At 31.5% G+C, this 12758-nt stretch overlaps 1 protein-coding gene across 11 annotated transcripts in view; it reads right to left on the bottom strand.

Annotated features, from left to right (window-relative positions):
* The window catches only part of EXOC6 (exocyst complex component 6), a 223468-nt gene that overhangs the window by 132492 nt on the left and 78218 nt on the right, over window positions 1-12758 (bottom strand). For all 11 annotated transcript variants that reach the window (XM_081268555.1, XM_081268556.1, XM_081268552.1 and 8 more), the window contains 3 exons: window positions 10098-10302; window positions 6533-6688; window positions 4638-4706 (listed from right to left, as the gene is read on the bottom strand). In XM_081268555.1, the coding sequence (XP_081124681.1) occupies window positions 4638-4706; window positions 6533-6688; window positions 10098-10302 (430 nt within the window). The remainder of the gene's footprint in view (window positions 1-4637; window positions 4707-6532; window positions 6689-10097; window positions 10303-12758) is intronic.

Raw genomic sequence — 12758 nt, 5'->3', positions numbered from 1 at the left:
TGTGACATTCTGCAAGCTTTTTACAGATCAAGACAATGCATCGTGGTAGTCTTGAATATTAGTGAAGGACACAACTTTCTTTGATAAACAGTGGAGTTGTCTATAAGATAGCCTCCGAAGAATATCTCATGGTATTCATACTCTGTGTAGTTCCCCTCTACCTTATATCACAGTTGGTCTATATGACCAATAGGATAAAGCAAACATAATAGCATGGCACTTTGGATACTAAGTTATAAAAACTCTTATGGCTTCCAGCTATCTTGATTTCTCTCTTGTATCACTCCAGCAGAAGTCAGCTGCCATGTCATGAGGACTGTAAAGGCGGCCTTGTAAAGAGCCTTCTGCCATCAATCCATTGAAGAAAAAAATCCTCCAGCCCCTTTCAAGCCTTTGGATGACTGTAGCCCTCACTGACTTCTTAACTAGAACTCATGAGAGACTTTGGGCAGAACCAGCAGGTAAACCACACCCAGACAGTTGACCCTGTGAAGCAGTAAATAGTTATTATGTTAAACAAGTATTTTATGCAGCAAATAGATAATGAATACAACAGTATCTTAGGTAGCTTTCCTAGGAACAGAACTAAGATCGGTAATATACTAAAGAAATGCTCAAAAAGGAAACTGCTCAAAAAATGAAGAAAGCAAGAAAGAGAACAACAGGAAGCCAATCCAGGATCCCACCTTAGGTAAAGAATTGCCAAGAAATTTGGCTTCAGCTTGATTCCACAATATAAATTTAGAGTATAAGTTGTAACTCTAGAGTTGTCCTAATCGAAGCAAAGAATCTAGGTTTCTAACCTGCCATACCCTCATACAGTGACTGACTAATTTTAATCCTTGTCACATGGTATAGATCGTAGTGGTAATAGACTCCAAGGCACTTCTAGCTCCTAATAAAGGGCTTCAAAGGGATTTAGGCAGAGCATCAACGTTAAGAGAAGAACTATTATGCAAATAGGCTGTGTCCAAGAAAGGTCATTTTTACGAAAAAGATGAGAATTCAAACTTATATTCTTAAAATTTCTAGCCCAGGACTCCTTGAAAAGCATTCATATACTCTTAAAATGCCTAAGACAGCAATTCTCACACAAGATTTTATATTTGTCTAATACATTCCAAAAATTAATTCATTCAGATTTCTAACAAAATAGTCCCTTAACTCACCAAAAGTTTAGAACATGGTCACCTAAGAAAATTCACCATGAACGCTCTTAGGATGAGTGTGATAAGCTATAATGTAGATGTTGTTTGCACCATTTCCAAAGAGAGCCCTGCTTTTTGATAGTATACCTATTTGCTTTCATGAAACACTTATAGTTGATTAAACAAAGAAGGAAATGCTCTCTTAAAATTTTTGAACATCGGGCTAAAAAAATGGACCTACAGTAAATAGATCTAGTTCATACATTCTAATGTAACCCTTTTATAACATTTTTTAAACGCTTTTAACATAGAGGACAAAAAGACATATGACATGTTTAAACAAATGGCAAACAGCAGACTCAAGTCCTACCATATCAGTAATTACATTAAATGTACATGAACTAAACAGGCCAGTGAAAGACAGAGATTAGCAGATTAGATTAAAAAAATTAAACCATATATTATCTGTATAAGACACAATTTATATTCAAAGACCCAAAGATCTTAAAAGTAGAAGGATGGGAAAACTGTACTATGTTAACAGCATCCAAAAGATAGACTTTTATCAGCTAAAATAGATTTCAAACCAAAAAATATTACCAAAAAAAGGGACATTTAAGATGAAAAGTGGATCAGAATCAGGAGTATGCAATCCCAACAACTCAGAAGCTAATGAGAATTTTATTTTCAACTCACTGTATTCCAAAAAGAGTTGGGTGGATTTAAATGGAGACTTGAAGAACATATAAATTACTATTAGCTATTCTAACCAAATAAAGACAGGGAAAAGAAGTATGAAGGAAGTTGAACAGATTTAACCTTCTAAAAATTTATAGATCTACAAACAAAATTAAAAAGCAATGATGATAAACTGGGGAAACTATTGTAAACAACAAATGTTTGATTTTTTTCCAAACATTTGATTTTTAAGATGTAAATTAACTAGCAGTAATATAGTTTCCCCTATGAATTACCACAGTTCTATTTTTGTTTTACTTGAAGTAAAATACCAATTTTGTGTGGAGTTACTCTTTTGTATTGGTGGTGGTGATGATATGATCTGCTCTAGTCTTTCAGGAGGGGCCTTTAAAAACACATGTAAACCAACTACAATGGCACAGACCTGTATTCCCAGATACAAGTTCAAGGCCAACTCTGACAACTTAGCAAGACCCTGTGTCAAAATAAAAAATAAAAAGGGCTAAAGATGTAGCTTAGTGGTAGGGCACCCTAGGTTCAATTTCCACTACAGGAAGGAAGGAGAAAATAAAAGAAAGGAAAGGAAGGGAAAGAAAAGGTCAATCTATAAGGAAGACACAACAATTATAAACATATATTCACGTACCAAAAAAATCTCAAAAACATATAAAGCAAAAATTGGCAGAACTGAAAATAGAAATAGACAATTCAAAGGTCATAGAGGGAGACTTCAATACTCTCACTTTCAATAATAGAATAGGAAGATAACCAACGGGGATATATTAGATATTAAATATAAATGACTCTAAAAATCACTATATCAAAACAGATATCTATAGAATATATCACCCAGCTACAGTCAGAGATACACTCTTCTTAAGACAGAAACATGTTAGGCCATAAAGCAAGACTCAAAAAATTTGAAAGGGCTGAAAACATATAAAATATAATTATAATCTTTGACCACAAATTAGGTTAAATTTGAAAACACTAACTGAAAAACATTTGGAAACTCAAAAACATATAGAAACTAAACAAATACTCCCCTCCCCACCCCAAATAATCAGTGGGTTAAAGAAAACAATTACAAAGTGTAACTAGAAAATACTTCTAAGATAACTGGAAACAAAAACACAACATATCAAAACTTATGAGATAAAGCTAAACCAGTACTTACAGAGAAATCATAGCTGTAAACATAAATATTTTAAAAAATCTCAAAAACCTTTCACCTACATAAAAGAAGCCAGAAGCTAAAAGCCACATATAATATGATTCTACTTAAATGAAATAACTAGAACAAGCAAATAGAAACATAGTAAATTTGTGGTTTCCATGGACTGGGGGAAGAAGGCAGAGAATGAGGAGTGACTGCTAATGCAAGGGGTTTCTTTTTTAGGTAATAAAATGTTTTTTTGGAATTAGTACAAACAGTTGCATGTACTTGTGAATATGCTAAAATCACTGAATTACATACCTTAAAAGGATGAATTTTTGCTATGTGAATTATATTTTAATAAAGCAGTTTTTTAAAAGGATAAAGGATTGGTTAACCAAAAATAAGAATAACATACTTTATAATAAAACATATGTAGAAATAACATAATTATAATTAAATGTGATGCAACATTACCACAAAAACAAGGGGAAAAATGGAAGTACAGTCATGTGTCACTTAATGACAGAGATCTGTTCTGAGAACTGCATTGTGCTCCTTATGTAAACATCATAAAATATTCTTATAAAAACCTAGATGATACAGCATACAATACACCTAGGATATATGGGATAGCCTATTCAATTGTTTTTTAATTTTTAAAAAAAATTAGTTGTAGATGGACACAATATCTTTATTTTTTTAATTTAAATTTAAAAAAAAACTTAGCTATAGATGGACACAATATCTTATTTATTTATTTATTTATTGCTGAGGATGAAACCCAGTGCTTCACACATTCAAGGTAAGCACTCTACCACCAAGCCACAACCCCAGCCCTGTTTTTTAATTTTTAATTTTACTTTTAAAACTTTTTTTGTTAAAGACCAAGACCAAAACATAAACACTACACATTAGCCTAGGCCTACACAAGGTCAGAATCATCAATATCACTATCTTCCTTAGCTACATCTTATTTTACTGGAAAGCAGCAACAAAAAGAACTGTCATTTCCTTTGATAACAATGCCTTCTTCTGAAATACCTGCTAAAGGATGAGGCTGTTTTATAGTTAACCTTCTTTTGTGTTTTTTTAAGTAAGACTACACTCTAAAATAACAATAAATGCTAAGTAAATACATAAATCAGTAATATAGTTTTTACTATTATTATAAAGTATTAAATACTATAAAGAAATTTGTGTGCTCTACTTTTAAATGACTGGCAGCACAGTAGGTTTGTTTACATTAGCATGACCACAAACACATGAGTAATGACAATGCTAAGATATTACAATGACTACAGCTATCAATAGCCAAGGGGAATTTCTCAGCTCCCTATAATCTTACAGGACCATTGTCATACTTGAAGTCCATCACAATTCAAAACATTGTTATATATGTACATGACTATACACAACTGTAAGGTTCCTATGATATACATAAACATGTTACTTGAAATTTGATCATTGTAAGTTAAAAAAAGAAGTGCATATACACTGGATATTTCACAAATTTTTACTGTATTAAGATTTATAGTATCTAAGATTATGATCATTCTTTAAGGCTTAAACTACATACATGCCTTTTAAATAATATAAATATGTATACATACATAAATATGAAATATTCTTACCAAAACAGAATAAATGTGTAAACATCGGTAAACAGGGGAAAAATCAACAAGGTCCTGAACAGTTAAGACCTGAAAAATAAAATCAGTTTTTAAAAAATCATAGTTTAAAATATTAATCTGCTATTGGATAACACAGTCAAGAAAACTCATGGATTTTGTTTTATAATATTCAATTAATCCTCCCATAGAAAGCATACAATATAAACAAATACCTGCTTTATTTTACTATAGCATTTTTTCAGTAGTTTATTCTTCATCTATTTATTACCATTGTTGACTAGTTTAGATTATAAAGTTTATTTTTATTGTACTTGATAGAGAACCAGAAAATTGCTACAAATACCTACATGCTTCATTGTTGTTTTTGTAAAATGATGCATGAACTTATGGTTTACCTATAAAACAAAAGTTCCTTCTGCTAAGCATCGAAATCATATGGTTTGCCATTATACCTACAAATTAAAGACACCATCGCTATTATTTTATGGGACACTAAAGAAAAAAATAATTAGTAATTTGAAACAATGACACCAGCAATTTTGAGATGTATACCAACTTCTGGAATGTTATAATATGAAAAACTGCAGCTTGGAATTAATAAAATATAGTAGAATGAAACCCTTTTTTAAAGAACACATTTCCTAAATTATTTTTATTATAATGTTACTTATTAGGGAAAAATGATAGAAACAAATTTTACTAACAGTAGAAGAGAACCAAGAGAACAGGCAAACCACCACGGTAACTCTAAGAGTATAGATCTGGGGTTAAGGCATGACTGTAACACTCTAAGTAGTTAAGATACACAAAACAGACCAAGGAAAGCAGAGGTAAGAAAACTAGATGGTCTGTTTTTACTATTTTGAACTCCTAGAGATAATAGAAAATAGAGATCCTCTGAATATTACAAAAGAACAAAAGTGTATATTTTAAAATCACTTATGTAATTTCAAGGGATGAAGCAAGACACACTAATTCTACATCAAGAAAATGTTTAGCTGCCTATATTCAGAATGATAACAGACATTCACTGCATATATATGTGCACCAATATATGTTATATATACACAGATACATACACACAGAGAAGAGTGTTTTGTCTCATCCTCAGACATACCGCACAAATGTATGTAATGAACACTCAGTTATTTCCCCATCTACAGAGAAAGCTTCGAGCACACATTCACACAATTCAATTAAGAGTTCTTATGGTGTCTCAATTAGATTCTTAGAAGAATTTAAGATTTCATTGATAAACTTATAAATAACCAAGAGTAACTAGGTTCCCTATGATATAAATGAAATTCAACTAAATTCAGAAGAATTCAAAGATAAAAGACACAATAGAAAACTTTGTGGAGGGAATCAAAAATGCAATAAGATAAAAGAATAAATTTGGATACCAATGGTGACAGAAAATAAACACTTAAAGATAATTTCAAGGTTTGTAGACTTTTTAAGACTTCAAAAAAAATTTTAAACTGTAATAAAAAATAGAATTACTTTGCAGTATTTCAGCACCAACTAGAAAAAAAAGCATAAGCTAGCCAGAATTGGGGCAAATGGCAAGGTCAAAACCTTATGAAATAAAAAATTTGCCAAAGATAATTCAAAAGTGAGACTACTACAAAAAAGTCATTAAGTTTACATTTTTACTGCTAATTATGGCAAAACACCCAGACTCAACTATCAATGGTTTTTGAGTACATAATATGCCCTATTTGTCTATCAATTATGTAGTTTAGAATTTCAGATGATTCCAAACCTACTGCAATCTGATCAACATCAATGGAAAGATAAAGAGTCAACATGAATTCATGGGAAAACTAAGAGTCACACAGATATCCACTATGATCCAAAAAATTATCCAATAATAGATAAAGAAACCCCATTACCTCCTCTTCATTCTCATCCTCTTCCTCAAGTATATGTCTCAATATAATTTCATGCTTTTCTTCTGTAATTCTATCATGATTTATATACATATTCTTCCCAAATTTCACATTATTTTGCTTCTGCAGAGCAATACTGAAGGCTTTTTGCTGTTGTGCCTATTTTGGAGAAAGCAGAATTCAAATTATTTCAAAATTTATTATGGTAAAAACTGGTTCAAAATATTGTCCATACTTCCTTATATTTTTAATGTAGGTATAGTATCTGTAGCAGTGTTTGCTTGTTTACTCATGACATGTGCCTCCTCTCTTCCTTTACAAACAACCTTGCAGGAGTTTATCAACTTTATTTGAAAAGATGAAGAACCAACTTTTGGCTTTGCCATTCAACTTACTATATTTTATTTCCTATCATGTTGATATCTGTCCTTATTTATATTCTTTCATTTTTTTTCACTTCCATGTCCTTTAATATATGTCTTAAACCATGAGGAAAATTCAGATCACATTGTTACCCCCCAAACTGATCAAAATATGTTCACATTTTCAAATTGAGAAAAATAACATAACTGATCTCATTTCTTATATTGTTTTATGTAATCTGACCATGAAAATTTAATTCATAACATTACCAAGAGGCCACATTGTTTATTTTTTAATTTGTTCTTTTTAGTTACATATGACAGGAGAGTATAATTTGACATATTTATACAAACATGGAGTACATTTTATTCTAATTAGGATCTCAGTCTTGTGGTTGTACATGATGTAGAGATTCACTGTAATATATTTATACTTGTCCATAGGAAAGTTTATTTCTATTCTTTTTTTCTTTGAGTTTAATTTTCTATTTCTCTAAGTTCCTGAAATGGAACTACTAGATCATTGACTTCAGCCTTTCTTTCCTAATTTTTAAATTTAAGGCTATAAATTTCCCTCTAAACATGGGGCTTTCCTAACCTTGGAAGAGTTCTGTGGGTAATCATAGTTTCTAGATTCAGAACCTCTGGATTCTTTTCCTGCACTATGACTTTGAAATTTATTTTCTCATATCTTCTTACATTCTACTTTTTTCAAGTTACTAACCAGATGTTGGAACCCTAACCCATTGACCTACAATTACCATTTCTATTCCTACACTATCACTCACAACAGACCACATTCTCATCCCCACATTGGTAGGGGAAATGACCTCAACCTTGGCTTCCATAGAAGAGAGAGGTAGTAAGTTTGGCTTAAATTCTATTTTGTGGCTTTATTTACCTATTTATAATTTACAGCAAATAAAGTTTTTTGTCAACTAAGTATTAAATGTTAAGCTGAATGAAAGATACAATCAAAAATCATTTGAAAATTGAGTCTGTATAGTTCATCTACACATACGCAAGAATTAACTACAACTGAGAAAAAAACTAAGCTATTTCAGAAAACATTATTGTATAAGTCCTATGTTAATGTACATGGTTCTAATTTTATAAAGTAAAATGGTCGTGGTAAAGAATTTCCAAAATCAATACATCCTACAAGTAAACAATCTATTAATAAAGAAAATTAACATGGAGGAGCCAGACACAAAAGATCATACATTACATGGTTCCATTTATACAAAATATTCAGAATAGATAAATCCACAGAGACATAACACAGATTGGTGGTTGCCAAAGGCTGGAAGGAGGGAAGAATGGGACATGACTAACCACTTAATGGACACAGGGTTTCCTTCTGAGGTGATAAAAAGTGTTTTGAAACTAGACAGAAATGATGGTTGTACAAAATCTTTACCAACTAGCTGAATCTTTTACTTTAAAGTAATTAATTTTGTTATGTGAATTTCACAATAGAAAGAAAAAACAGAATATAGTATATTACTATGCAATGCTGAGAAAATTAGAAGTAAAACAGAAATTATCTGATTTATAGATAATCCTTTAAAAGATTAAAATAGGGAATTCAATTCATATATGGAATTTTAATTTCCTCTGATTTAACTTCTGTTACAGATGAATTTTTAAATTACAAAAATAAAATAAAACCTTCCTAAAAGTAGTTTGTGATACTTGGGGGGAAAAACTCAGGCATCAGAAATCAGGTTGAGCACTGTTTTATTCTTATGATGTAATAATTATTATGAGTTTTAACAGTCCTTAGAAATTTGAATTAAATCATAATCATTTTAAAACTTTTCAACAATGAAAATTCTAAATATAAGCAAAGTAAATAAAATAATATAACATACTCTCAGGTACCCACCAATAATCTCTAACCAAGTAATATTTTTACATTCTTATTTATTTATTCATTTATTTTAAGACAGGGTCTTGCCCTATTGCCTAGGGTGGCTTTAAACTTGCAATCCTCCTGCCTCAACCTCCCAAGTCACTGGAATGAAGGTGTGCAACACTCATCCACCATAAATTTTTACATACTTGTTTCATCTATACATTTACCCACTCATTCCATATATACCCTTTTTTAAACGATTTTCTTTGGAGTACGATTTATGTACATTAAAATACATACATCATAGCTGTACAATTTTGACAGTACACTTTCATCATGTTATAGAATATTTCTGTCTTCACTTGTTTCCTTTCCCAGGCAATCTTCCCACTCAAGCTTCTAGTTACCTACAACTATATTGATTTTTTTTTAATCTTGTTTGCCTGCTTTAAAACTGCATATAAACAGTGCCTTTTTGTGCTCAACTTCTGTTGTTCAACATGTCTATCTGAGAGATCCCTATGTGTTATATTATCAGTAATTCCTTTCTTTTTACTGCTAAGTACTATTCCACTGTGTGACTACACCATAATTAGTGTATCCATTCTGCTTTCCTTGTGAAAGCAATTTGAGTTTTTTCCAGTTTTTGACTAATTGTGAAAAAAGTTGATATGAACATCATAAGGCCATGGTTTCATTTCTAATTGATAAATAATCAGGAGTGGAACCACAGACTCAAATGGTAGAACTATAACTTCATAACTGCTGAATACTTTCTATTATTTGTATTTTTTAAATTTATTTATTTGTTCTAATTTGTTATACATGACAGTAGAATCCATTTCAGTTCTAGTACACAAATACCATTGTTTGTCTTTTTATTATTGAACTGTAAGAGTTTTTAATTCAAAAAATTTGTTTTAAAAAAGAGAACAATTTAGAATTTTAGCATAAAAGGGCTACTTCCTATCTCTGTGGCTGTCAGTTTTAAGCTAATTTTATAACAGGTTTGGCACTGGCAAAAGTTATTGTAACACCACACAAGTGGAGAAGATTACTGAGAATTAAGGTGAAGTTCTGAAGTCTTTAGACTTCTCTGAAATACACTTCTACAACAGAGTGACTGAAGAATTAAAGTTAAGACTGACTTTATTTAACTATAGAATAGCTATAAATCCAAAGAAAACACTTACAAAATCTATTCTAAACAAGAACCAAGAAGGATAAGAAAATGTGTAAAACTAACAAACAAACAAAACCATTTCAAGTAAGTTAAAGAAGTAAACCTTGGAATATATTTTATATCCTAGATTATTAAATATTAAATTAAAATTATTTTTAATCTCACCTGTTTCATTGCTGTTTCACCTATTTTGTCAGAATGTTTTCGAATGCTTTCCAAAAAGTCTTTGAGATCAGACATGGAAATTTCTTTAATATCCTCACGGAGTTTAGGAAGATTTTCTATCATTAGCTGACAAAACCGGTATTGACTAACCCGGGGAAAGTACACGTTCTCTAATTGTTCCATAGTTTTTAGGGCAGAGTAATACCTGTGAGAAGTTAAAAATAAAACTCTATAAATAAAGTTCTTATCACATTAATTTTTAAAGTCTAAATAACTAACCAGTTTAACACTCCCATGATAAAGGAGTAATAGGGGCTAGGGATGTAGCTCAATGGTAGAGTGCTCTCCTGCCATGCAAGAAGCCTCAGGTTTGATACCCAGCACTGCAAAAACAAATGGGGCAGCGGGAGTTACTAGTTAAAATAAGTAAAATTCCCATTTATTTCTATTCACGAAGCACACATTATATACCATATACAATTTACAGATTGAAACCATCACACTAATATGAACTTCACTATTTAATTTTATCTAAATATATATCATAAAGAGCATCATCATAGTCCCCACAGTGTTTTAAGTAAATAAGTATAATATTACTATCCCACTCTTTGTCTTTTTATTATTGAACTATAAGAGTTTTTAATTTTACAATGGGAAAAAATGGAAAAGTATAATATTTCTGAATTATAATAGTTACTTGATATATAATTTAGAGTCTCTCCCATCATAGTATCAATTCATACCATTACCATCAAAAAGTAATAGATTTAATTCTAATTAAAGGAATACTAGAATACATTCTACAGACATTAAAAGGATGGCTAGAGAACACTGTTAATTATTAATAACTCTATACCAGTAAATTTTAAAACTTACAAGTCTTTTTAAAAACACAAAATGTACAAACTAAGTCAAGAAAAAATCAGAGGTCTTGCTGACTCAACACATACTAAGGTAATGGAATTAATACCAAAATTCTGCCAAAGTATTTTGTTGAAGAGAACAGGGTACTCTATTTCAAACTGGTTACTTTTTTTCTTCCTCCTTCTGGAGAATCTAGTATATGGCTCCAGAAAGTTTAATATTTTGGGAACCTTTCTAAGATGGGACCCCCACACACACCATTCAACTTGATAGTCACCTTTTAAGTGTTGCTACTAGACTCCAACAGTGAATTCTGCTCCCAGTATTGCAGTATTCTATCTTTGCCGGTCTCTCCAGTTTTGGGGGGAATCAATTTGCCTGTGAACTCGGTTCTTTGGTAGATTAAGGAAATTTGCTGATTTTCAATTAATTTCACTTTCCGATTTTTTTTTTAATTGAGGATGGGAGCAATGGCATCCAAACCATTCACATAGTAGTTTCCAGACAAGAAACTAGAAGTTCCTTTTTTAAATCTTTTTTATCTTTTTATTATAAATTCATAGGAGTTCTTACATATTATGTAAACACTATAAATGTTTTCTCCTTGTGCCGGGTACAGCGGCACACACCTATAATCCCAGTGGTTTGGGAGGCTGAGGCAGGAGGAGAGTGAGTTTAAAACTAGCCTCAGCAATTCAGCAAGGCCCTAGGCAATCGAGTAAAACTCTGTCTCTAAATTAAAAACGGGGGGATGGGGCAGAAGGGGCTGGAGAAATGACTCATTTGGTGAGTGCCCCTGTGTTCAATCCCTAGTAGGGAAAAAAAATGTTTTCCCCTGTCTGTGACTTATTTATTAATTTTCTGAAAGATGTCTCTTTTTAGCTGGGTGCAGTGGTGTGTACCCACAATCTCAGCAGCTTAGGAGGCTGAGACAGGAAGATCCAGAGTTCAAAGCCAGCCTCAGCAACTTACCTATGCAAGTCAGTGAAACCCTATCTCTAAATAAAATTTTTAAAGGGCTGGGAATGTGGCTTAGTAGCAAAACACTCCTGTGTCCAATCCATGGTACAAAAAAAAAGTCTTTTAAAAATTATTCTGATACATAATTTTACATATTTGTGGGATACAGTGTGATAATTTTACACAGTATATAATGTAATGATGTGTTTTGATGAGAAATTTTTAATTTTGAAGTTCCATTTATCAATTTTTTGAAACTTTTTGTCTAAAAAATCTTTCCTTACCCAAGGATTATGAAACTATCCTATAATTTCTTCTATAACCCTTATGATAAGCCAACTATATTTCTCTAAAAAAATATCACTTTAAACATAAAGACACAAAAAGTTCAAAAATAAAGAGATGGAAAATATATACTATGTTAACACTAATCAAACAAAAGCTAGAACAACTATATTCATGCAGACTTCAGAACAAGGAAAATTTCCAGAGATAAAAAGAAGGATTACATTGTAGTAAAATGGTTAATTCTCCAAGGAGACATAATGATCCTATTATGTACATGACTAACACCAGTGTATCAGAAACATGTGAGATATGGCTGGGGATATAGCTTAGTTTTAGAGTGTCTGCTTAGCACACTCAAGGCCCTGGGTTCAATCCTCAGCATTACCAAAGAGGATGGGAGGCAAAAACCGATAAAAATGCAAAACAAATAGACAAATCCTTTATTATAGCTGTAGACCTCAGCACCCCTCTAATAATTAACAGATCCAATGAACAGACAGTTAATAAAGACACAATTGAATCAAAAAGTACCAAAATAAACTGGAT

The sequence above is a fragment of the Spermophilus citellus genome, assembly GCF_964194105.1.
Source record: "Spermophilus citellus genome assembly, chromosome: 15".
Classification (NCBI taxonomy): domain Eukaryota; kingdom Metazoa; phylum Chordata; class Mammalia; order Rodentia; family Sciuridae; genus Spermophilus; species Spermophilus citellus.
The sequence above is the reverse complement of the archived record's forward strand: the minus strand, read 5'-3'. Positions and strand labels throughout refer to the sequence as shown.